This window comes from Megalops cyprinoides, chromosome 7, assembly GCF_013368585.1.
Source record: "Megalops cyprinoides isolate fMegCyp1 chromosome 7, fMegCyp1.pri, whole genome shotgun sequence".
In the NCBI taxonomy this organism is placed as follows: Eukaryota; Metazoa; Chordata; class Actinopteri; order Elopiformes; family Megalopidae; genus Megalops; species Megalops cyprinoides.
The window spans coordinates 24195672-24222876 of NC_050589.1; the positions used below are offsets into that span (position 1 = coordinate 24195672).

General features: G+C 44.9%; 1 protein-coding gene across 3 annotated transcripts; it reads left to right on the top strand.

The window, feature by feature from the left end:
- Positions 1 to 1697: 1697 nt before the first annotated feature.
- Positions 1698 to 27097, top strand: LOC118781211 (period circadian protein homolog 3-like). 3 transcript variants are annotated; one of them, XM_036534141.1, is made up of 23 exons: positions 1698 to 1897; positions 10176 to 10768; positions 12656 to 12742; positions 13000 to 13157; positions 13460 to 13578; positions 13682 to 13883; positions 14645 to 14696; positions 17631 to 17773; positions 17864 to 17942; positions 18181 to 18287; positions 18704 to 18860; positions 19259 to 19367; positions 19575 to 19703; positions 19985 to 20093; positions 20180 to 20318; positions 20598 to 20728; positions 20823 to 21008; positions 21345 to 21602; positions 21725 to 22503; positions 22889 to 23081; positions 23171 to 23369; positions 23756 to 23906; positions 24422 to 27097. In XM_036534141.1, exons 2-23 carry the CDS (start codon positions 10422 to 10424, stop codon positions 24524 to 24526), a joined length of 3939 nt encoding a protein of 1312 aa, XP_036390034.1. In that variant the 5' UTR covers positions 1698 to 1897; positions 10176 to 10421; the 3' UTR covers positions 24527 to 27097. The 3 variants fall into 3 exon arrangements, with proteins under 3 accessions (XP_036390034.1, XP_036390036.1, XP_036390035.1); XM_036534143.1 differs by having other exon boundaries at positions 20183 to 20318; XM_036534142.1 differs by having other exon boundaries at positions 14648 to 14696.
- Positions 27098 to 27205: the final 108 nt, after the last annotated feature.

A 27205-nucleotide genomic window follows, 5' to 3' on the forward strand; every position in this document is an offset into this window, starting at 1 on the left:
ACCAATTGAGCAAGTGTATCACCCACAACTTTTGATTGGACGGCTTTGTTGAACACATTATTTCAGTTGAGATCATGGTTGTCACCAGATGTGTTGTCAGGGATACATGGATGTTACTGCATTGAGACACGGATGATACACGCTGTTGACGTGCTCCTCCACACCTATGGCTTTAAGCTCGGGGTCTAAGGCCACTGCACTTGCTAGACCAGCACTGCCAAAAAAAATGTTGCCATGTTTCAGATGTTGTACTGTTGGTATTTATTACCTCTGTAGCCTTTACAAACTAAGCCATCTCTCCATTGTCGTACAAGAAGTGTCAAACATTTGATGTCATGCAGTTGCTCCACACATATCCTTGAAACTGCTGGTCTTTGAAGTTGCTTGTATTGTTTAATAAAAAGGATTTAAAGACTTTTTTACTGGTTTTAGTGTCATGAAGCTTTATTTGTGTGTTGGTTTTTATCGTTGAAAGCTGGTCAACAGATTTGAGATGGTGTATCAGAGGACAGCAAATATTATGACAGTACAATGTGGCAATACAATGAATTGGGATCAGGATAACACTGAAGACTGCCTTGTGTGAGTCTGATATGGTGTTGCTTTGATCAATTTTGTCAGCTTTGTATTGACACTGCATCATCATTTCTGTACACCGGCCATCAGCGCCAAATACACTCTACTTTGGCAAGGTGTAACTACTGTACACACTGCACATTTCATTAAAACACCCATGTACAGTGCAGTAAATGTGTGGTGTTAATAAAAAAGAAAAATGTGGTTAGAACAAATTCACCTACATCCAGATTGCCCAAGGAAATCTGCCTCCACATATGTGAGTCTCAAATATAACACAGACTCATGACACTGCAATATCATCTTAGTTTGAAAAACACCAAAGCAACTTAATTCCAAATTCAGCTTAATTAATGTCAAGAGATTTTCCCCGTAATTGATGTGTGATCGTGTCTAAACAATGAGCTGACTTGGAAAATCGTGGTTGTCAGCACTGAACAATACTGCAGACGACCTGCGCAGATTCAGCTTCATTCTACTGGATCAGCTAATAGACAAGAACAGCTAAGTTGCTCAAGGAACTATGCCTTAAATTGTAGATGTGGGACCACCGGATCATCTTAAATATAATTTCCAAAAAAACTGGACGATCGGGTATGCCAGAGGACCTGTAACAACTATATTAGTTCATTTGTATTCTTATACTAGGCACATAGCAACAAAGGTTTCCTTCTCTCCACAATCTGTCACTAGGACTAACACATGTTTTTTCTGGCGAGTCTGTTTTTTTTTTTCGTATGTACAAATTGTACGACACTGACTTCGACAACGTTGCGCAACAGTGCAACTCAGGGAGTCACACTTCTGTTCTCCGAGGTTTACAGTAAGACTGTCCAGGCGACCAGCAGAACAGTCCCACCCAGCAAGCTAGAAATTCGTCACGTCCCCGAAGCTAGCCAGCAAAACTTCCTCCGATGCACCTATCGACCTCACCCAGCAGAGCATGCGCTATGTCCTTCGCCTAGTGGTTGTATAACATTGGGGTACACGTGAGAGAATTTCAGCAACCGCTCAGAATGGAGAACGAATTAAACACGCCCCTTGACCAATCATGTCAAACATAGCAATGGCTACTGGCGAATGGGCGTCTCGGGGGCGTGGCTCAGTAGGTCTGCACTCACGTTGCGCTTGTTTGTGTAGAGCCCATGGTTGAGGAAGAGGTTAACATTTTACAGCTAGAAAGCCACTAGAAACTAGGGCAACTTAAAATATAGAAATAACGATCATCATTTACCGCCAAAACAGTTTCTGCTGAAAAACACATTTGTTTGAGGATATAATTAAAAATCGAAGACGTTGAATCTTCTACAAGGGAAAGGAGGTATGTAGTGTGACGTTACAACTAGATCGCTTGCTATTTCGTGAGCAGAACCAGCTTCACAGGAACGTGAGTGAGGGCCTTCTTTAACTTAATGGATTGCGAGGTGCTAATCACCTTTTCGATGGATCTGCATTTAGTGTTAGTTGACACAAAGTATCTAGAAAATAACTGCCGCCTTCTTTTTCATGCTGTCTTGCCACGCATCTACCTGCAGCCCGCTACAACAGATTTTTTTTCCGGTTAGCTAGCCAGTTGGCTGATAATATATTGTCTGCAAGCTTGTTAGTGATCTGTATCTACAGAGCTACGATGCGAACGGTGCGTGTCGGTGAGTGACACGAGTGGGCCTGCACTGCCCGCACCACAGCAGCTAGCTGGATATTTGACAATCCATTTCAATGGCTGCAAACGTTTAATGTTGCTAACGAGCTTGCTAAGTACTGTTGCTGCTGGATACGCTGTGATGGCAGGATAGTCTGGGAGTGTTAGGTAATAGCGAGCTAGCGAGTTGAATTGCGCAAAAGCTCGTGTATCAAAGCGTGTCCAGGTGGTGTGACTGTGAACACAGGTGGAAGAAGTTGGATTCCTTGTCACAAAGACTTGAGTTAACAGTTCGAGTGGCCCTGACACCTGTAACTCCCCAATGTGCAGAAGACTGTGTGTACGAGTCTTATAGATTAAGAAAACGTTGAACTCTTCTTGGTTCATATCAGACTGAAATTAGCTATGCAATTGTTGGCTTGATAACCAGAAAAATGAGACTAGTTTATCTCAAGGGATTTCATTTGATTTCTGACTTGAGTGTATACAGTGAGTAGAAATCTCATCTGCCTTATTATAATATATGTAGATAGTAAAACACAATATATATGGTGTAACAGATGGTTCTTGTTCTAAAATGCTCACGGAGGCTTCAGCGTTAAGGTTTTTTATTACTTTCTCACTTGCCCAAGGTAAGTGGGTCCGAAATCTACTTTCCTATACTAAATTTCCGGATATGGCATAGCGAAGTAAAAATTACTTGCAAGTTTGCTCACCGGTCTGTAGTGATTCGTTCTTCCCTTGCAGAGATTGTTGTAGTGGCATTCTACATTCTGTTTTCTGAGTGGCCTTTTAGCTTTACTAAGAACTTTGAAAAGGCGCCTGAACAGCTATCACTGCACTCACCCCATTCTTTCCCAGTTGATGAGAAGTGAGCGAGGGGTATGTGGTTCTAAACTGTAGACATTAGGTCGTTTAACAAGGTCCACGTTGAGCCACTGTCACTGCCCGATCTGCATGACCGGACTGCATGGCGCTGCTTCAGCGGGTGCCAGAATTATAAACATGGTACAAACGATGCCTTTTCCAAGAGAAAACGTAACGTTAACTACGAGCGTTATAGCTTGCTAGCTGGGTAGTTAACTAACTAAACTTCGCTAAAGTAAGATGACCGAGTGTTAGCCAGCTAGCTAGTGGCAAACTAGCTTGTTGACTGGCGTGTAGGTAGCGTTAGCCACGGAGGTTACGTTTGTTAGGTGGTTTCTGTTTCAGACACATATTGCTAGTGACTTTATAAGTAGTCAATAGAGTTGTCGAGCTGAACCTGACGGCACTAATTTGTTGCAGCGCAAGGCAGGCAGGTCAGGCGAATTAGTCAAGTCAGACTGGACAGTGACACCAGTGACACTCCGCTGGTTTTTCAGATGTGGAAAATCCAACTTCATAGCTGGGATATAGCTTCGTTGCTGGAAACTACATAAGCTGCATCAGTGAGCAGTGTCTGCGAGCTCAGGATCCGTAAATCCATGTCAGTTAAACCTTTCTGGCTGAAAGTCATCATCTGCCCTAGTTTATAAAATACGATAACTAAGAACACACAACTAGCTAGCTGCCTGTATAGTTTTCTCCAGCTACCTAGTGATATAATGATCAGCTACCACAGTAGTTGCCGATATTAACCAACCGAGTTAAGTTATTATACTTAACTAGCTATAAAACTAACAAAACGTGTCGGTAAGCCAGTAACTTTCCGATCACCTGTGGTCACCTGACCTCAAAGTCAAAAATGAGTCCTGCCATGCAGTAGTTAATGTCATTGTTGTCGTTTCGTTTGATTAAAAATTTTCACTTATGGTTACTTAATAAGCTTTAAAAGAGTTAGGAGGGAACAGGTTTACCTTGCAATTAATGTGAAAGGCGCACAGGACAGAGCAGGCCATGCACACAGAAACCGGGGATTTTGTGAACTGAAATGCTGAATTTGCTCTGAATCGTCACCTGTTCAATGGTGCAAGTCATCGCCTGGCTTTACATGTTTTTACTTGATCCGGCCGATTGGGCAACCGTTAATGTTGAACGCTGCCGTGGTTGCACAGTGAAATCTGAGTCCTTGCTGTATGTGAAGATCTTGCATTTGGCGGTGTCCACTGGGGTTCAGTAATTTAAGACGCTTACTTACCTGTTGGACTCAACGTCATAGTCAGGATGCCAGCGACTTCTGAATAATGAACAACTGATACACAAATTACCCTGCAATCCAGAGCTGTCTGTCACTAGCTAATTGTGGTGACCTGCAATGACTTTTAGACGCAAGATCCTATCACCTTAAGAACGGATTTATGTAGTACAAAATAAAAAGGGTGAAACATTAAGACTGTGTAAAAATAATGTCCTTGGGAAATAGGGGCATGTTTGCAGTTCCAAAAAAAGGTAATGGCTGTTTTATGAGACATTAAACATAAAGCAGTAATGTTCAACTTACCATTCAAAACATTGCTGCACAGATAGTGTAGGCCTGTATGAAAGAATGGCTCTATAAACAAAAACATGTACTACTGGGAGACTTAACAACTCCCTGTGGTTAAACACTAATTCTTTTCAAACTTTTAAACCGAGCTTTGTGTGAGTCAGTTATCCCCTTCATGACAGATCTAGACTACTCGGCTCCTTATTGAAGCACAGACATGCTTGGTTAGCCAACAGAGTACAAAACTTTGTCGTGGTTTTTGGAAGGGGTCCTCAGCTGAGGGGAGTATAGAAAGTACTTTGAGGTAGGCGGAGATCTCAGTAGCCGTAAGTTCAGCCAAGAGTGAACTGGCCGCATCTCGGGGTTTTTTATCCTGAGCTGAACTCTGCCTCCCACTTATCAGTTCACGGGCTGTTCCAGCCCTTTGTCTCAGAGATATGCTCATGGCTCTTAGCCCACTGTCCATATTGTTGGAGCTTACTTAATATTACAGCATTCGATTTACTTTGCACCCACAGCTGATTCTTCTGGTCTTTCTCTTGTTCTGAATTTTTGTGATTCTGTTTATGTGCATGTGAGTTGTAAATAAATTTGCAGATACCCCCACCCAAACACACACACACACACACACACACACATACTTACACATACTCACACTTACATGGACGCTTAATATTTGCTTAGCATATTAGCATATTCCCACATATAGTGGAGTGCATGTAATTTGTGTTTCTTAAATGCATTGGGTACTTAGTGCTGTTCTGCTGAGCTCTGGTATGCTAACTGTTTTGTAAGAGTGGTTTTCAAACAGACTGAAGTTTTGTGTTGAGTAGTAGCTTGGTATTATTCAATACCACCAATAAACTGAATTTGATGATTGCAGCACTTGTATCATTGCTCTGGGCACTTTGAAATACAAATATACTGCAATTGACATGATTTATATTTTAAATCATTTGCATTTCACCATAAAAAGGAAAAAGAGGAAAGAGAAAAACATTCAGTAAGTCCAAGAATGGAAATTGTATTCCTTGGAGTTTGAGCCATGGTTGGTTTTAGATTTTAGGGTAATATGCCCTTGTCCACTGATCCACGGTGTAGATCTTATCCATTTTTAACTTTCTAACGACATCGTATTGAAAGTGGCAGCCATATGCCATCTCACATTGCACACCTGTCCCAGTTCAAAAATTATATAAATGTCCTTTGAAGAGGATGGGTAATTCATTGAGCTGTTGACACCAGACATAACTTGGAGGATATGAGCTGCTGAGTCTTCATTATGTTGTTGACATTTTTTTCCTGGATATAGACCATCATTATTTGATTCATGATTCTAAAGCTCAGTGTTCTGGTGGAAATTCGATAAGCATCTGAAGACATGTGGCGCTGCGGTCGAAACACCAGCCCACTTTGAGCACCTGGAAAGGTCAGGCACCTAGAGCCACCAGGATGTGATGTTATGTGATGCGTGCTTTTAATTTTGCTAATGAGCGTCATTCATTGCAATGAACCGACATGTGCTGAATGAACAAAATGATTCACCATGATGGGGAACTTGTCAATAAACACAGTACACTGTCCTTCAAGTGTCTGTCATCTCATAGTTCAATAAACTCAGCACGCCTGCTTCCTTTGAGTTCTTCTCCGACACCTTTACACTTGTAACGTAAAGGTGGCCTTCCACCACATTTTATGTATGTACATGCATTACTGATTTGTGACAGCAAATATAGCAAAGCAGCCTGGTGTATTCATTGACTGGCTGGCCATTGCCGAGGTACAGAAGTACACATTGTTGTGGTCATATAGCTCTCACCTCCTTAAAGTGGGAGGGAACGATTTTCTGGGGAAAACAAACCCAAGCAGTCCCCCCCATGCCTTAGAAGTACACTACACAGCTTGTATAAAACTGCATTCAAATGAAATGATTATCATAGTTAGTTGTTTCATACAGTAATGTCTATGTAGAAGTCCGCTGTTTGAGATTCTTCAAGTATTCATCAACCTTGCTAATATACTGTTACTCATATTGGCAGTTAAACAGCTGGTGTACTGTGGTCCCATCACTAGTTGCCATCTCTTTGTTTCAAAAAACAGCAGACGTGACACTATGAAAATTTCTTATCAGCAAGGGTATGATCATCTACATTATTCACATGTAGTACCAGTCAAAAGTTTGGACATACCTGGTTAAGATATTGGGAAACATGCATTCAAAGACATTTTGATCTAGATATATCTTTTTAAATGCTTGAAATTAGTTTCTTAGGCAAATATAAATTGTGAAGTTGATGCCTATGTATGAATTTCTTTCCAAAAAATGTCATTTTAAGAAATATTTTTGGCCACTTAGAAGGATGTAAAATATAAGACCGTTTTGATTTGTGTAACACTTTTGTGGTCACTGCATAATTCCAAGATGTCTTAACAGTAACAGTAGCTGTGAAAAAATGTGGAAGAACTCCTCTATGAGGAGGTGTGTCGTGTCCAAGATGTACTGTACTGTGCTGTGCCTGTATGTGCAGTGTTCCGTAGCGTTTGGCAAAGGTTCTGTTGTTTTCAAGTCTAAACAGTTTCTTTCTCCGTTCTCTCCAGTCTGTTTTCAAAGGTTGTTGTCATTTGCCTGCCTGCAGTTACTCTGTTGGCAGCTGTCCCTCCCAGGTTGGTTAGATATATATCCGTGGATTAAGCAGATCATTTGCAGCTGTTCTTATAAAAGAGACGTGTTGCCATCAGAATGGGTGTGTGGTGGCACCTGTTTCATTTAATTTCATTTCTCATCCATGGGGGCTCCCTGTTGGCTTAGCCAGTCCTGCTCTTGTAGCCCAGACCCATGTCTGAGTTTGAATATTAGTGTGGGTTTCCTTGGCCACAAGCCACTTTTACCGCAGCTGTGGCACCCTGTTCATCTCGTGCAGGGAAGATTGGGGCTGCAGCTGGAATAAACCTGGTCAGCTGACCCCTTGGCTGGTGTGCTCTCAGAAATGAGTTACAGACTGTGGCTATTTTTTCTAAAAAGTTCAAAACAATCCAGTCACTGCATGTGATCATAGAATTAAAAGCATCCCTAGGGGGGATTTTCTAATGAACGGCAGCATTTCCCCATTGCTTTCTGTTAGTGAAGTCATGATTTGAAGGGTACAAAAAACAAAAAAAAAAGCCTCCGAATTCAGTATCCATGGCCAGAACTAGGGCATTGTGGTAAAGAGTAGACTAGTTCTTTTGATGGACAGCGACAGTGCTAACTGTTGTCTAGCTTTACTGGGAACTCACAGCCATCGGTTACTTTTCACAATACAGTGCACATGAACTACAGTGATAAAACAGTGCAAAATAATAAATGATATTCTATCAGTCACTGCCATGTAATTTTGTTTGTTTAGTTTCTAACTATTATGTTACATATCTGCGTATACCAAGAATCATTTACGTGATATTACTCTAGCAGAATTTGAGATGGATTGGCTACCTGCTTATTATGGAATAACCCCCTTTTGACTGGTTTTTCACTGACAGAGGGCAGATTTATTTGGAATTGAGAAGAGCGTTATGAGATCTATAGTGTGGATATACAATAATCTCTAGAAAGAATTGATATAGCAATCAAAGAGAATAGAACAGTAGCTGCGTTTTTGCAGATAAATTAAATCTGACAGTTTACAATGTCTGCTGGTAGCCTTTTATCCCACGTAACTAAAGAAGAGAGCTGCAGCTAATTGTATGGCTCGTTAACCTGCTTAGGATTGTTGTACTGAAAGCGATGCTTGTGATTTTGCGTTTTACAGCTGTTGATGAAAACGGGGATTAAAATGCCTCTTGAAGTGGGAAATGAGTTATTGATAAAATGGTGGCAATAGGCTGAGCTTTGAGGGAATGGCCGCTGACTCTTCATTATGCTGTTGATATTTTTGCTGGGTAGAGACCATTAATAATTTGATCAGTGGTTCTAAAGCTCAGCGCTCCAGTTGAAATCCAATACGAATCTGAAGACATGCGGTGCTGCGGTCGAAATATCAACCTTCTTTTAGCACCTGAAAAGGTCAGGCCACTAGCAGGAGCCAGGAAGTGTTGTAAATCTTTTTTACTTTGCTAATGAGCTTCCACCATTGTATTGTTGTATGATGCAATTATACAATAACGTTGTATAATAAGAATCAAGAGTTAACATCATTAATAGGTAAATTAAGAATGTTAGTGAGACATGCTCAGTTGGCATTTTTAAAAAGTGGCTCAATACATACTTTTTTGCACTGGGTTTTAACTAAAATTTTGATACTTGACTCATCAGTTTCTTCTATTTTTCTGTTTTTTTATGTTTTGAGTTCTGTTTATTATTACTGCTGTTCTTGTTGTTGTGATTGCATAATGCATATGACAGTGATTTCTTGAAAATAAACCACTGGGCCCAAGTCTTTCAAGTGTTTAGCATCCCACTGTGTAGTAACCTCATCAGCTTTGCACTTGAATTAATTCATTTCTAATGCCTTTTTCCCTGTTATGCAACTCTGTTTTTTGCTAATTTTATATCACCGTGACAACCTCTGCACTCGTTCAGCAGTACTTGAAGTGCTATGACTGCAGCTCGCTGAAACACTCACGCTTTTCTCAGACTCCATGTGATACAAGGGACGACAGCAGAGTGGGATAGGCTCTACTCTGCTGATGTCATCTGTTGTTGAATTTTTCAGATGACATCATCCACTAACACATCTGAGCAACCTGCAGGTTCTTGATGAATCATAGTGAGTCTGAGAACAGTGAGACAAGGAAGCTGAGGCCATCCTACATGCCTCTGTCCCACAGTGACGGAATGAAACCAACTTGTTCCACTGCTGTGGTATCCCTGTCATTGTTGACAAATAACACGGCTGGTTTTTAACCCAGGCTCTCTGTGCCTGTACTCAAAGCAAAAGCCCTGCTAACTGAGCCACTGCGGAACTTCTCTGTGTTTTACATAATTCCATGTAATGTTGATTTGTGGCTTCACGCAGCGCCATGCTAACCAGCATGGTGTGTTAGTCGACTTGCTGGCCATTAGTGTTGTATGGAGGTACACACTGCTGTGGCTGTGTAGCTCTTGTTCATTCAAATAAAGAGTGAAAAAAGGTTTTATTTTTTACAAAGCGAGATCATAATTATGTTTTATTCTGTAATATATTAGCATGTGTCTGTTGATCAATATATTAGCATGTGTCTGTTGATCATAGTATTCTGTGTAGAAATATTGGATTATGCATATGATTTATGATTGTGGCCATTGTTGTGGTGTAGTATTAATTTAATTTACTAATTTAAAGCCATTAGAAATGTCATATTGAATCCCTGTTGTGTGAAATATGGATGAATTGGGCTTTTTAGCAGATGAGTTGTTCTTTGTGGTCATCTGGTCGGGGACAAGAAGTCAAATCAATTGTGACTCCTATCTTTTTACTTCCCTGCTGACTTGCAGATGTTCTTGAAACGAAAAGTGTGCACTCAGCTCTTCTCTGAGCGGGTGAAAGCATTATTGTACTGAAGCATGTTTTTCCATCTGTGTTTGTCTTGCAGGTGGAGTCTTCTATTCCCAAAGCACGACGGTTTATGGACGACAGATAGTGAGCTGGAAACACCAATGGGACACCCTTGTGGCTCACACCATAAGAATACCATAATATACCCGTTCCTAGTCCAAAAAAAACTGAACAGCTAGCTCACAGGCTCTTTCCATTGTATAAGTTGAGGTGTTCGCACAGGAAGAGCCCTCAGCTGGTGCATACAGGTGGTACTATATTCATTGATTAGCTTGAAGCAGTGATGCTGGGCAGCAGCAGCTTTTTAGAGGGAGCTGAGGAAGAGGAGGAGGAAGGGGAGGAAGCGACAGCGGAGTCACGGGGAAGAAGAGGACGCTCTGAACATTCATGGGACAAGGAGGGCAAGAGGATGTCCAGGTCCAGGTCCAGGTCAGGTCGCGGGTGTCAAGAGGGCGATGCTGGGCCAGGGGAAGCAGGCATGCTGCAGGAATGTGAGAAGGGGGCTGCAGAACGTGGCCGGAACGATGTGGACATGAACGAAGGCCACGACTCCGGGGGTGGATACGACCGGACGGATTCCTCCACCAATCATAGCTCCAAGAGTTCAGCATGCCTGACCAGTGGCAAGAGGTACGCAACACTCCCCCTCACTCACGTGGAAACACCCACGCTGTACACGCACCACAATCACCTACGTCTTACACACACTAAAATCACCCTCAAGCCTCACACACCCACACAACCTTAACACACGCACCCCTCATATATTACAAGCACACACACCCTGTTCATACTACAAGCACACATAAATACACACAGAGCACCATGCATTTGGGCAGCTCCGCACCCTATACACACACATACTCACATACAAATACTGTAGGGGGCTGCAGTGGTTATGCTAATCTTGGGAAATGTTTGTTTATATTAAGTATTTATGTGAAAAAAACACATTCATTCTTACATATACAGTAAAATAAAAATATGGTCATACTTCAATGCACCATTCATCTTAACTTTATTTATTGATTTATTTTTAATATATTCAGTTTTTTCATGTGTGTGCATGAATACATTTAGAAGGCAATAAAAGCCACCCAGCTATGTGCACAATACATGGCAGGAGTGCAGTCAGTTTAGTTTTCCATTACAGAACAGCTGTGGGTACTTTCAGTTGGTCCTTATCAAATGATCTTTAACCTCTGCGGATTTATTATTTACACAGTGGTGTTCTCAATCAAAGCACAACGTGTGCTTGTGCTGGCCATTGTCTCTGAGTTTCGGTGTGGAGACAAAGTGTACTTTTTCTTCAGCCTCTACTGAACTGTATCAAATGTTATTTTAAAAAATAGATTGAACTTGGTTTTTGGTGGTCACAACTCACTTGAATATTCTACATCCCTAAATTACTCTTAGATGAGCATGCCATCTACAGTGAGAGCCCTTCCTCACTCCTAGCATGTGATTGGCACATACAGCCTCCCTTCTACTACCAAATTCTGTGCAGCAGCACCAAGAATGTAACCAGCCATGACTGGGCATGAGCTGGGCAACTAGGCATTTGTTTTTGGTTGCCTGAAAGGACAATGGTGGACATGGACATGGTTGCCATGTTTTAACAATATGAAATTTTATACCCCAACCTCCTGCAATGTGAAATGCTGACTAGACAATGCGAATCTGAATTCATCTGAATTTCGTTCAAGTAGATAGTCAAGTTCAGCTGACAGTTTTATTGTCCTGTTTTATTGCAGTACACGTTTGTCCAAACATTGGGTTGTTCTATTTGGGCTGATAACACTTTAGAAGCTATAAAATAATAATGTTGAGTTGTCTTGAAGAGGAAAATTGGAGGCTTGTGGATTTCTCCTCTCAAGTTCAACTCTCTTCTTTTATAATACAAATCAAGGTCACAGTGTAGCAGTTAGCAAGGGAGAGGTGTGTATGTAGGCTATTTCTTAGCCATTAGCTTGCATAAGTGGAAAACTCAAAATAATTGCAACAATGACAGTGTGTGTAGTGTTTTCCCTGTCACAGATGTTATTTGACTAAAAATAACCTCAGTATATCCACGTTTCTCAAAAATCAACAATACCTGAACCAAGTGGAACTTAAAGTAGCTAGCAAGGCTGCTAGCTAGACATAAAACCAGATCAATGAGCTGAATAAAATAAGTCTGCGTCATCACAGTGCGGGTTAATGCGCTAAATGATTTCCTGACACCTCTCTCTTGGAGAGACCGCAAACCATAAGCACATTTGGTGGCTTGGTTGAGTTCAAGACTCATAATTCAGCCCCAAAGCTTCTAGTGCAAAAAAACTCATACTCTTCTTCTAATGAAATAGATTTCATTTGGTAAGAAAAGTTAGAATGCATGGCGGGCAAGGATGTTTTGGTCACTTGATGACAAGGCTGAGAAGTTAGTCACCCGAGCAGCGTCTCATCAAAGCGTGTGCGTGAGTCAGGGTGTAGGTATGGTAAAGGACTGCTCATGCACTCTCTCATCTGTCCCCACAGGTCTGTGTCCCAGGGAGGGGGGTTCACCTGTAGCCACCACAATGGGCACACTGGTCCCATCACTCATGACACAGAGAATGATGGCAGGTAGGTCTCATCCTGTGGGATTTTATTGATATTTGAGTCTGCATTCTTTTCACAGAGTGTATGACGAGTGTTGGAAGTCCAGAGCTGGAAATTGTTGTTTGTGAGCTGTGGGCTTCACCTCCTGTCAGCCCCTTTTACAAAACGTTGTTGAAACTTTGCCTGGGTAGTAGAGCCCAGGTTTCTCTGAATGCCTCCGAAGGAGATTAGCTTGTTCTGGCTGTAAGCAAGGCACTGATGGGCTTCTCTTCTAAATGCAGTGAGCAGCAAGAGCAGGGGCGGAAGGAAACTCATCGAGAGATGATGCAGGCCATGCAGGAGATGAAGAAAAGGCTGCCATCTGAGAAGCGTGGGCACAACAAGGCCAGAACCGTGGAAGCACTCAACTATGCGCTCAGCTGCGTCAAGCAAGTGCAGGGTATGCCTGCTCTGGTGAAATGCCTAAGCAAGCCAGGCTTACCGTAAACCAGTTTTTGGTTAGGCTGAATGATTAAGTATGTCCACTGATGTAGTTACTCAGTAAGAGTCTTTCATTCTAAAATGCTGGCTGAATACCTGCTGCAAAGCCAAAGTGCATGGGAGATTCTAATTGTCTCCTCAAAAAATATGTATCCCAAATTTACAAAAAAAAATTTGGTTTACGTTTGGCAGTTAACACCCTCTGAAAGTGATTGGGGTGGAGCTCTCATGTGTGTCTGTTCTCTCTGATGCCCTGTGCAGCTAACAGCGAGTATCACAGGCTGCTTATGCGGAGTGGGATGGAAGCGCGAGAAGATGCCACAGTCTGCAGCCTGGAAGAGCTAGAGAGCGTCACCTCAGAGCACACCCTCAAAAATACGGTAAAGCCCGCCCCCGTTGAGTACAGAGTGCTGTCACATGGTAAGCCCTCCCAGATCGTGATGAACACTGAGGGTCATGTGATCATTCTCTCATTGCGCACAGGGCATGTTCGTGGTGGTGTTCTCGCTAACTAGCGGCAGGATCGTCTACGTGTCGGAGCAGGCTCCCAGCATCCTTAGCTGCAGGCGGAGTTTCCTGGACTCAGTGCGATTTGTGGAGCTGTTGCACCACCAAGACGCAAACGTCTTCTACTGCCACACTGCGCAGCCCCACCTGCCACCCTGGAGCATGGGGTCCAACAGGGGTGAGCAGGAGACCCAGACCGCCTGTGAATTGGTCCTTTAGAGCAGGTTGGGCCAGACTGGCTCCTGGGGTGACACTGTGTGCGCTGGCTTCCATTCCAGCCTTCAGGTCTTTTAATTGGTCAGAACATGGAGTTCAGGTGTTTCTATGATTTTTAGCTTTGAGCTGATTTTCTGAAACAGAACACTTATTTTACTTATTACCCCTTACTATGTCTTTGTTTCCTGAGGGCAGATGTCAATACCCATGTCCATACTGTAAGTGTTTATAACCCCAGTGTAATACCAGTCATAGGCTTTCTAAAGGGATTGCTACAGAGCACGTAACAGGTTTCTGAGAGGTAATCTGTGAATAAACATGCGGTATCAATGTACCGGTATCAATGTGATGTCGCAAAACCACAGATTTTCTATATTCATGGCCAGGTGTTCAGCTCGTGCATTCCTTCCATGCTCCTTCTCAGAGGTTGCTTTGCCATCTGCCTTGTCATGGATTTTCTGTTTCGGATGAAACCTCTTCAAGAATGTTCACAACCAGCCAGCAAATCAGAACACTTAAAATAGCAGAAACAGTGACAGAAACCTTTTCAATGTGGAAGGTACAGCATCAGTATCAGTGGCAGAACATCGTAAATAGGTGTATGAATTATAAATGGGTGGAGGTGTAAACCAGCACACAGGGTGTCCCTGCAGGCCCGAGCCTGGACAGCCATGTCTTAGAGGAACAAGGTCCTTAATGTTTCCTGTCTCTGTCCCCTTCCAGCAGCCGTCCTGTACGAGTGCACTCTGGTCAAGTCCTTCTTCTGCAGGATCAGGTCAGTCATTCAAATCCAGTGAAGAAAGACATAGAGATGGACAGAGGGCCCTGAAAGGAATGATTGTTTCATAGACTGCACAGAACACGTTGGAATCACTGTCTATTACATTCACCCTACATACAGATTTGATTGTCACTCAGCAGGTTCAGAGGGAGGATTTCAGGGACAAAGCCCTTATGGTGTGGTTTACCTCTGAAGTGATTGTTGTGTGGACTCCCCAGAGTTGCACGGACTCTGAGATTTTTGCAGATATGAAACACTTTCAGCTCGCACAAGCTGTAATAAGAATTTGAAACGAATCATCCGTTTGATGAACAAACACAAGCAGTTCTCAATAAAAAATAAATACAGAAAGCACACAGAACTGGTATGCATAGTTACGGAGTGATTTTGATCAGCAGATAGCTGGCAAGCCTAAGGAATCTTTGCGTGTTCAATTCTTACTCTGTCAAACCTTAACTTTCCATTTCAAATGCTTCATTTCATTTGAAATGCTGATATTACTTTCCCAAACATCTATTAACTGCAAATTTCAGATGACATTATAAAAAACTTCCATCCATTCACAGTAAAAAGCATTTAATAAAAATTGTTATGAAAACCAAAGCATTCTAAATAGGTGGAGGTGGCATGTAATCATGGCAATGGTCTTGGTAGAATTGGAGAAGTCTGTTTGATTCGCTCATTTTTAATCTTGGCGAGCAAGCCTAGGAATGTGGTGTAGGATTCAGGAATTGGACTTCTGATCAGAAGGTTGCAGGTTCAAGTCCCAGGTGCAGAACTGCTGTTGTACCCCTGAGCAAGGTACTCAACGTTACTTACTTCAGTAAGTATCCAGTTCTGTAAAAGGATATGTATCGTGTGAGCTGGGGAAGATGTTGTTCTGGGCAGATTAATAAAGTTATGGAAACTGATCAAAAGAATGGCTTCTTATCAGGGATGCACCGATATATCGGCCGAACATTGGCCATTTGGCAAATAAGGTGACATTCACCGATGGCAGTGGCCGATGTTTATCTGTTGTGTCGAATCAGTTTTGCACAGGCTAAATGTTTTGTTGGTTATTTACAGTCTGACTCGGACAACAATAGCCTACCCAGCTGCAGATTCGGAGAAGATCCAATAGGTGGTACTATAAATAGCCTTATTCACATGGCGGCCATTTTGCTCTTACGTCACGCTCAGGGTGGGAGCAGAGCAACTCTTCAGTCAGCATCTATGGCAAAGTGGACCAAAAGTTTGACATGTGTCTGTATCTACCTTTTGAAGAAATAAAACAGTAGCTGGTTTTAAGGTTATATCCACTCATTTTAAAGAAAGACCTGGCGCATTTAGCTAACTAGCTAGCTAAAACACTCACTACAGACTACCTAGCTAGCTAGCTAGGTAACTATAATGTTAATTTGGTAGCTAGCTAGCTAACAGTACTAAAGTTGTCAGAACAGGTTGCTTGCAGTGTCTGCGGTAAAATTAACTATTTGGTAAGAAGAGATGTGATGTTGCTTTTTTAGTTTGATAGCTAGCTAGATAGCTCTTAGTAATGACAGCGGACAAAGTGCGTGAAAGTCAAATTAGCTAGCAAGCTATCTAGCTTTCTACATTGTTTTTATTGAAGCTAGCTAGCTATGTGTTTGTTTGCAAGGTGATATTTGTATTTGTCAGTGGAATGTGATAGTAACTAGCTACTTATGGTTATTGTTTTGTTTGTATTGTAGCTAGCTAGCTACCTAGATTTGTCTTTGTAAGGTGGTATTTGTACTTTTCAGCTGAATGTGCAAGTAGCTAGCTAGCTTATTTGGCTTTCACTCACTTTGCTAGCTATCAAACCAATACAGCTTCATCATGTCTCTTATGAACAAATAGTTAATTTTAACATTCGTACTGCAAGCCAAGGTATTGACTTCTGATCTTAAGTACTGTTTACTAGCTAACTAGCAACTTAAGGTTAGTTAGCTAACTAGCTAGTTTCCCTGGCACAAAAGGAGGAATAAAAACAAAAACAAAATAAACAAACAAACACAAAAAAAAACATTGGTATCGGCATCAACTATCGGCCAAATTGTTGTTGTAAACATCGGTATTGGTATCGGCCCAGAATTTCACAATCGGTGCATCCCTACTTCTTATTAATATAAGCTTGTATATCTGGAGAAAAATTCTGCTCAGTATTTTGTATTTAAAAGTATCTGTGTCTTTCATCGCTGTTAGATGGGTCTTGTATGTGACAGTGCTATTGCAATGCAAACTCTGGGGATACTCACTTGGCCAGCTGTGGAAGTGTCTTTAGACGCGCTGGCTTGGATTATACAATGCATGCAAGCACAGACCACCCATTGTTTGAGAAGCACAGGTGAGTTTTACAGGTGAGAATATACTTTAAGGAGGCATGCTCTACTCCACTGTGTAAAGAGGCTCACAAATGACGCAAAGCTCCTCTTTGTGAGAAAAGACCCAGTGGTGAGCAAGGCACAAGGCATGGACCTATTTTAAGTAATATCATACCCTCGGGGAGCACATGAGTAGTGTTTTTTTTTCTTTTTTGTTTTGAGATAAGCTTGTCAGAGAGTTTCTCCTCGCAGTTATTGTAGATGCATTAAATGTGAGCCAAACTGAAGGCATGAAACAGCCTCAAACATTGGATGACTGCCCATATGCATTGGTTTGGTAAATCACACCACAGAGACTTTTGTCTGTAGTGTAATTCAATTACTGCATAATTATACGGTCAAAGTTTAGTGCTCTCAAAGTAGATGGTTATTTCTCATCAGTGTCAGTCTTGTGAATGTTGCCATGATTTCGTGATTACTGCCATGTCTGAGGCCACCCTGAATTTGAATATTTAAATGTTGAACGTTAGGACTGTGTTTTAAACATTAGGCTGTCAGATGAGTGTGGTGTGTACTGAAATGTCGGGCTTCCGCTTTCATACAGGGGCGGAAAAGACCGCGAAGGGTTGATGCGCTACAACCCGTTCCGCATCACACCGTACCTGCTGAAGGTCCAGGGCGTGGACGGGGAGCAGGGCCAGCCTTGTTGCCTAGCACTGGCCGAGCGGATACACTCAGGATATGAAGGTACGGCAATGAGAACCCTGCTGTACTGGCAGCATCGACTTACAACTGTGTGTGTGTTTCTGTATGACATCTGTGCTCGTCTCATTCCAGCCCCGAGGATCCCCTTGGACAAACGCATTTTCACCACCACTCACTCACCTGGCTGCATTTTCATGGAGGTGGACGACCGGTAAGCACCAGGCACCGAACCCCCCCCCCAGCCAGCACCACATGGGAAATGGGAAATCACGTAGAGCCCATGCTGAAGAGCAGGGACTCCTTCGGTTCAAAAAGAAGATGCTCAACCTCATAAACCTTCTGAACTCAACTTCTCTATATGAACTTATAATGCTGATAATTTAATGATTTTTTTATTTAGTGGTAAAGTGTGAGAGAGTACATTGACTTCTTGTGTCGTGTTTCTGCAGTGCTGTGCCGTTGCTAGGATACCTCCCTCAGGACCTGATTGGCACCTCCGTGCTAAGCTACCTGCACCCAGAGGACCGAACCCTCATGTTGGCCCTGCATCGAAAGAGTACGTCACATACAGGCACCACACACATATGCGCATCCATACACACCCAACAACACAGCCACACACACACACCTACATACAAACACCTATACACAGTCACGCATAGAGCATATATTGTAACAAACAGTACCTCATACATATGCAGTACACAGCAAACATGCACATACACACATCAGCGTACATCAGCACAAACAAGACACCCACCAACACCCACACAGCCCTCATCCTCCTCCTCTGACACCTCCATCTGGCAGACTGCTGCCAGCATTCACGTGGATATCAGTGCTGGAATCTTGCATAATATCAAGTTTTAGCTTCAGTTTTAGCTGTGATATATACCAATGTATGTATGTAAGGAAAGCAAAACGGGAGCTTGAAATGTTAACTCTGCTCTGGCTTTTCTTGTCTCTGTCTAGTCCTGAAGTATGCGGGCCAGCCGCCGTTTGAGCATTCTCCCATCCGCTTCCGCTGTCAGAACGGAGACTACGTCACACTGGACACCAGCTGGTCCAGCTTTGTCAACCCCTGGAGCCGCAAAGTGGCCTTTGTCATCGGCAGGCACAAAGTCCGCACGTGAGTCCCACCTGCTCCACCACCCCAGAACCGGGCAAGGCCTGCACCCCTTTTCTGCTGAGGGGTTGAACCAGGCTGGCATTATATACTTTTCCACTATACTTTTGGGACTAGACTGGGTTGTTGTTTTGCTTTTCCAGGCTGCCTCACACAGCTTTCCTGCTGTGGAGGTAGATCTAGCTCATTGTATTCATCTAGCGGTGTACCTCATTATATTCCCCTTCCATGCTTTCGAGCTGGAAACAGCCCACCTCATTATACTGCTTTTCCACTTTAGAGCTGGAATCAGGCTGGTTCATTGTACTCCAGATGCCCCCTATACATATCCCAACACTCTCTCTGTATGCCACCTGCAACACCCCTTTGCCCTCACATTTCTGTCTGTCTTGTTCCCCCAGGGGACCTCTGAATGAGGAAGTGTTTGCCATTCAGGACAAAGCAGAGGATCTCGCTGACCACGATGAGATCAAGGAGCTGCAGGCACAGATCTACAGACTCTTCCTGCAGGTGGGCATTTATGCAGACAGAGACACAGAGTCATGCTGCAGGTGGGCAGAGATGTATAGACATGTTGTTTTCCAGGGTAAGATCCCTGGAGATCTTATCACATTACATTGTTCAGTACATATAAAGTGATGATTAAAAGCGAAACCCTTATACCATCCACCTCCTCCCTGCTGCCTTGCCTCATTTGCACTGTCTCTCTCTTGCCAGCCGGTGCACAACAATGGCTCCAGCGGTTATGGCAGTATGGGCAGCAACGGCTCCCATGAGCCCAACATCAGCATGGCATCCTCCAGCGAAAGCAACGGCAACGCGTGGGAGGACACACATCGTGAGCCGGTGAGACACCGCCCCCTAGTGGCTCCTCGCTGCACTCACACAACAGAGCAGCAGGATGTGGACTTTGCACTGCTGTGGCCAGCCTTAATTGCACACTGAGAGACAGAAATGATGAACTGTTAAAGCTGCATTGGGATCTTATTTATTTAGCGTGCATGTTGTCTTGATTGTCACTGACCTTGTGATTTGTGTGTGTGCGTCTTTATCGTGTATCTGTGGCTCTTTGTGTGTGCGTGTGCGTGTGCGTGCGTGTGCGTGTGTGTGCGTGTGTGTGTGTCTAGGTGACACTGCAGCAGATCTGTGCAGACATAAATAAGGTGAAGAGCTGGGGTCAGCAGGTGTACCTGGATTCTCGACGCAAACTTCACCCCATGGGGAGAATTATTTCTGGTGAGTGCCGTTCCCTCTGGGTCAGTAGAAGACCCTCTCTGTTCTAGGTCTAGTACCATCTAACCTTCCCATGTCATATGTCACAGAAGGTCCTGGAGCTCCTCCTCCTCCCACCTCCCAGCCAATGGAGAGCAGAGTTAGCCATGCCCCTTCTCACAAAGACTCGAGGAAGCAGCCGCACATTCCGTCCTATCAGCAGATCAACTGTGTTGACAGCATCATGAGGTTAGAAGAACTGCCTTTCACAAAGAGTGTGTGTGTGTGTGTGTGTGTGTGTGTGTGTTTGTGTGTGTGTGTGTGTGTGTGTGTGTGTGTGTGTGTGTGTGTGTGTGTGTGTGTGTGTGTGTGTGTGTGCGCGTACGTGCGTGTGTGTGCATGTGTGTTTCTTTGTAGGCATTTTTCTTTTCTCTTCAGACACTGTGCACTCTTTGATTGATCTGGGCACCCCATATGACATGTTTCAGCCAGTTACAGACACCCTTCTCTGTGTGGTCTCCATTCCAGGTACCTGGAGAGCTACAAAGTTCCACCGCTGAAGCGAAAGAGCGAGTCTCTGTCCATCGCTACCTCTTCCTCTTCCTCAGAGGAAGACAAGATGCCCAATCCCGCTGTGTCCAGCTCGCTACGCCCTGAAGGTGAGAGCTCCTTGACCTCGCCCATCCAAAGGATCTGTATCCGGTTTGTTTCTTGGCGTGAGTCGGGTGATCTGGTTCTGTTTGTCTTGGGCAGAAGTGACGATGCTGGACGCACCAGCTGGTGACGCCTCGGCGGTGATGGCAGCCAGCACGGCAGGCGCAGTGGTGGGCGCCCCCCTGACCGACCTCAGCCTGTCCACCAAGGCGCTGAGCGTGATGTCGGTCACCAGCCAGTGCAGCTACAGCAGCACCATCGTGCACGTGCCACAGCCCGAGTCTGGCAAGTGCTTTGCACCAACACACTCGAATATGCACACATGCGCAGATACACACATATGCATGCATGTACACACACCCAAACACACACACTCATACATACATACATACACATTTGCTTGCATGGACTCATACACATACACGCATAAACACCAACTCACACAGACACATATAGACACATGTGCGTTCACACAGCCTGTTCTTACCCTCTGCTGTAACTCACTGATATGGTCTGCTGAAAAAACGTGAAACACAGTGATTGGTGTGAATTGGGGAGTCTTTGCTTTAGGGTTTGTGGTTATGTTATCTCACTGTCATCCTCGCCCACCCTCCCTTACAGAGGTGACGGCCCTGGAGGACGCGCCGATGGGCAGCGAGCCGGCCGACCCCACCCCCCCGCCGCCCCGCGCTCAGGCCAGCTCGGCGGTGGCGTCGGAGGAGCTCCGCCTGGTGGGGCTGACAAAGGAGGTGCTGGCAGCGCACACGCAGAAGGAGGAGCAGGACTACGTGGACCGCTTCCAGCACCGCATCCTGCAGAGCCCCTACAGCTGCTACCTGCAGCAGGACGACAGCAGCCACGCCCACTCGCAGCACCGCGGTGAGCAAGGACACACCGACCAGCTCGGCCTGGCACTGTTCAAGCAAAGCTGTGGTGGTGTGGTGTGTCGGTTGTTTGCAATCAGTTCTTTCTCCCTCTCTCTCGCCCCGTGGTTCCCACAGGTAACTACGCCGTCAGGCCAGAGGGGGGCGGTGTCACAAGGAGAGGCAGGAACAGGGGACCCAAAGCAAAGCGTCACAGGATGAATCAGTCATCTGACAGCTACGTCTCCCCTCCCGAGAGGCCCAACGTGGCCCCTGTGCCCCCTCTGTGCCAGACCTGGCCCCGTCCCGAGTCCACACAGCCCCGGCCCCTCCTCTACCCCTTCCAGCCCCCAGGCTTCACGGCGGCAGGGCCACAGTGGAGGGGCTCTGTGCCCTCTGCTCCCATGACCTCCCTCCACCCGGGCGTCCCCCCCAGCAGCATGCCCTGTGGCCTTCCGTTGGATCCAGGCATGCACGGTGTGCAGACAGGGCAGGTGCCTGGTGCACCGCCCCCGCAAGGAGCCGGATCTTACATGACACCCATCATGGCTGTGATCCTGCCCAACGTCCCCACCTATCCCGGCTTCCCCATGTACTCCCAGGGTGTAACCCCACTGGCCCCTGCCCCGCCCCTCCTCCCCCAACCCTTCAATCCCTCATCCTTTGGCCCCACCTCCTTCCCCATGACCCAGCCTCTTCAGTCCGCTCCCCAGGCGCCCCCTTCTCCGCCGCCGCCCTCCTCCCCCAGACCCCCCTCGGTGGACGAGGACTCGCCCCAGCCGACCCACCTCTTCTCCAGCTCTCGCTCCAGCTCCCCCCTGCAGCTGAATCTCCTTCAGGAGGAGCTGCCAAAGCCTGCGGACAGCCAGGGTGGGGCAGGCAGAGAGGAGGGCCTGCTGGAGCCGCGCACCAAGGGGGTGAGTTCTTGCACGCTCCTCGGGGACTCTGGCCTTTCAGTTCATCAATAGCTGACCTCCTGACATGCTGAGTCACATTTACATTTATATTAAGCACTCAGTGGGTGCCCTTATCCAGGGTCAGCTGCACATAGAGTAAAAAACAGACCACATCTGAACATGTCAATCTGTCACACTGTGTAGAAGGAATGAGTCCTATTGGAAGTACAGACGTGATATGATAGATTTTAATAACAAGTACGGTAATACGGTAATACCCTCTAGTAATGAAGTAAAGATTTCGTTATCATTGAAGATCTGAAAAGAGAAAGAGAGGCTCAGAGAAGGCTGAGACTGCAGTTGTGGGTGCTGGTTTGTGATTGGCTGTTCCTGTGCATCCTTTCAGGAGGGTGCTCCCAATGATCCCAACCACGACACCCAGTCCACCTCCAGCGAGCTGCTGGACCTGCTGCTGCAGGAGGACGCCCGCTCCGGCACCGGCTCCAACGCCTCCGGCAGCGGGTCCGGTGAGTCCGGGGGCTCCCTTGGCTCAGGGTCCAACGGGTCCGGGTCCAACGGCACCTCCACCAGCCACACAGGTGCGGTACCTGTCCTCACTCCCCGTGCTAATAGGGCCCATACCTCTACATTCTCCTCTCACCTTGTCCTCCTCCACCTCCTCATGCAGGTAGCAGCAACAGCAGCAAATACTTCGCCAGCAACGATTCCTCGCATACGTCCCAGCAAGTTGGCGGAGAGCAGGGGGACCAGGTGGCCCAGGCAGCCCAGGACCGGGCCAACTTTGAGCAGTGTGTGGAGAACTCGCTGTGGAGCCTGATTCAGAACACACCAGAGCCTGTCATGATGACCTACCAGATCAGCCCCAGGTAACGTCACTGCAAAGCCCTGGCCTTCAACCATCCACCCTTTGACATGTTAAAGGCCACTTTCCTTCCAAATAAAGAGGTGGTTATTACCATTTACCCTTTGATTGTAAGGTGGGCTTCTCAACATGTATATGTCATTTTATCAAATGAAGGATATATGTTGGTTGTATAGTGCTCATGACTGTCCACTGCAAATGGGCCATATATTTTATAAATAACACTGTTGATAATGTTAGCCATGGAAGTATATAGGTGTACCCTGTGAGAGTTATGAATTGCATGTGATTGGTTGGGAGATGTGTCTGGTCTCCACACTGCATAGTAAACACTGTGTGTGCGTGTGTGTGCGTGTGTGTGTGTGTGTGTGTGTGTGTGTGTGTGTGTAGGGACCAGGCTGAGGTTCTAAAGGAGGACCGGGAGAAGCTGATGCTCCTGGAGCCTCTGCAGCCTGTGTTTACAGAGGAGCAGAAGAAGGAGCTGGCAGAGGTGCACCCCTGGATCCAGCAGCACAGCCTGCCCCAGGAGATCGACACACAGGTAGTGCCCCCCACCCAAAAAACACACACAGAGGCACTGCGCTTGCTGCATAAGACACCACACCCTCACAAACACACTCATACTCGCACATAGGTGAACAATCCCTTTTTGTGCCTGTGCAGATCTCATGAGGAATCCACCACCTTCAGCTCTAAACTACGACCTTCAAGAGCAACGTCTATTTCTATATACAGAGAGAGAGATTAGACCCTTGGGATTAATTGTCTTTCAGCATCAGTTTAATTGTTTTTAATTTTTTGCTTGATAGAAGGATTCATCCTTGTTGATATCATGGCTTATATATGTTAGCCAGTTATAAAGTTGTATTTTTACTGAGGTAGTGTAGGAAAAGCAACATTCCCCTGCATCCAACAGCAGTGCCCCTCCCTGTCAAACTTGCAGCATTCTCCTCAAAAGTGCTGTCCATTTGCTGTTCTGTATGTCTCCCTCCCATCAGCAGTGTTTCACAGGCACAGATCATGATTGTGTGTCTGTGTTGCCTTCATGTTCTGCAGGGCTGTGTGAGCTGTAACCAAGCAGCTAACTCTCCTCACGCTCTGAGACCTGACGCCTCCTGCCCCCTGGACTGCCCCCCGCTGGACCCCAGCCCTGACACCTGACCACTCATGGCCAGATTCAGCCCCACCCCCTGAGGGGGCGGGTCTTCAGGGACTAATGGCCACTCCCACCAACAACTGCCAAATGGAAAGGGAGAGGTCTGGATTTTGTGGATCAGGCAGAACTGGCATTCTTGTACAGGGACCCTCTAGACCTGTTGCAGCATGTGCTCTCACTGCTGAACCTGGTTATTTTTAACAATGAACTTTAAAACTGAGGCCTGGTTATGAGTGGGGTAATTTTGTTGGTCAAGAGGCCAGAAGAAGGGAAACATGTACAGCCTGGTCTGTTCAGCCTGCCACTACAATTTTCCTTCAGGAGATGGACCTCAACCGCTGCGCAACTGAAGTCCCTATGTAATTTATACATATTAATTCCTGTTTCTTATTCTTCTGTAGATTGTATTCATGATGGTTTGTACCTGTATTTGTTTTTATGTGTGTCGAAGCCTCCTGCAGTGTCTTTCTTTGTATATTACTCAGATTCGGGCCCAAGGCAGGATGGCACTACATCATGTTGACTGTCTGTTTTTTTAATGGCACAGGCTCTCTGTGTCCCCTGGCTCCAGCTCAGCAGTGCCCCTCTGTGGCACTTGTATGGCTTGACCTCTGACCTTTCCCATGGTGCTGCGATACAGAGCGTGTACAAAGATGTGGGTAGAGGACCACATTTATTTAATTTTGTTTTTGTGTATGTGCGTTAGGCCCACAGGGGCCATTATATTGGTGCACCTGGCGATATACTCCAGGGAATGCACACGGTCACTGTAAAGACCTGGGAGTGTCTGGAACTGGCACAAAAAAACTGTCAACTCAAAGATTCCTGAAAGTTTTATCTCAGTGGTGTAGTTTGAAAAATGAAAAAAAAACTTTACCTTTATATATAAATGTTTCATAAAAAACTCTAGAAAGCCCAGTTGCCTGAAATGTTTCAAGCCCAAGCTTATTTGTAGTCACAGGTCAGCATCATTTATAATTTTGGTCCATTGATGTTGACTCTTCCCATTAGTAACCCCCAGGGACCCCCAGCTTTTGATGTAATGTATGCTTTCAGCCATGTGTCTAGCTCATATCCTTTTTCTCATAAGCCTGTATTCAGTCATGGATGATGCCTCTCTTTGTTTCTGTGAAACTCCCTCTTGTGTTGTCCGGGAAAGTTTCCCTATTTGCATGGTACATCTGAAGCTTTTGATCCTGTGTTTGGTTTTGGCTAGCGGTCAAACGCACTGTATACTGACGATGTGCATTAGACATTGAAACTGTTTTTTTTTTTTTACTTTTTTATGATTTTTTTTCTTCTACTGGAACTTGTGTTGATCGTAGTTGGTCATTTAAGTTCAGTGGCAACAGAGCATGACAAGAATGTTCTGTTGGAAGGTAATAGATCCAGTGTTATCACTTTTTATTTATTTATTTGGCAGAAGCAGCTGTCCAAGCTATCTCACGGAGCATTCATAGATGCACGTGCAGTTCAGTCAGAAACACCCCTCTTCACACCATGATAAAGTTCCAAGTACAGCAGTAGTTATATTCACCATGATTAACATGTTTCACAGTCTCCAATATCTAAATGTCATAGCTCTAATCTAAATGTCATAGCTCTGATATTACAGTTCACATAAGCCATCTCCACTCTTCAGCTTTGCTCATCACCTGCAGTTTACAGTAAGGCATGTTCTTCTTACTTACAGTTTTTGCACTGACTGATACAGTATCATTGGGCTGTTTGCTAAACCCAGCCCTAGTCTGCTTGTAACCAGACCGGCATCAGAGAAGTTGTGGGGCCAGAGTTTTGTCATTGTCTTAATGACTAGACAGTGGGTCTTCATCACTCCTGTAACAGGTGGAGTTACCATGTGGAGCTGCCATATGATGGCTCCACCCATTTTGGGCTGCATAAAGCCTCAGTTACCCTTCACCAGCTCAGCTCGACAAAAGTACATTGGAAAACTATGCAGAGCCATGTCTGGGCTGGCAGACCTGGTTCTGGTACCGTGGTGGAAAGAAAGGAATGTCAGGAGATCATTTACTGTTTGTCTTCTGCTTGTGTGTCATTATATGACCAGAGGTCCCTCAATCCGCTTCAGCAGCCCAGTCTACATTATTGTGACCTTCAATGATTCAGTCCTTGGTTGTGATTCTATCTGATTTTAATCTATTGGAATGTTGAGCCAACGAAAAAGATAACCGTTGTTGTGAGAAAATATACAACATACTCTGTGGAATGGCATCAAAACTGTTATGAAAATCTCACCGTTTAAGTTCCTCTGTTGGAGTCATATGTTTTTGATGTTGTAATAGTGTCAATGAGGCATTGTAAATGTTCTGTAGAAGATCCATAGATGGGCGGGCAAGGGCAAGTATTATGAAGACAACACACCCACAGACTGGACACTGCCACGGGAGTCACCTTTGTACAGCATTTTTACACATGGTCATTTTTACAAAAAAAAAAAAAACAAAATCACACAAAAAAGACAGGCAAGAAATGTATGAATAACCATCACCTGTTCAGGGAAGTATTTTGTGACACCATGACACAACTGAATAAAATCACTACTGTTTCTCCTGCTAGCAAGTTGTTTTGTTGAATCCATTTACGCATACTTTACTTTCTCACTTGCTTTTTTTCGGGAAAAATAAATGGACCGCTAGATGCCTCAGCATGACCAAAAGTCAGAT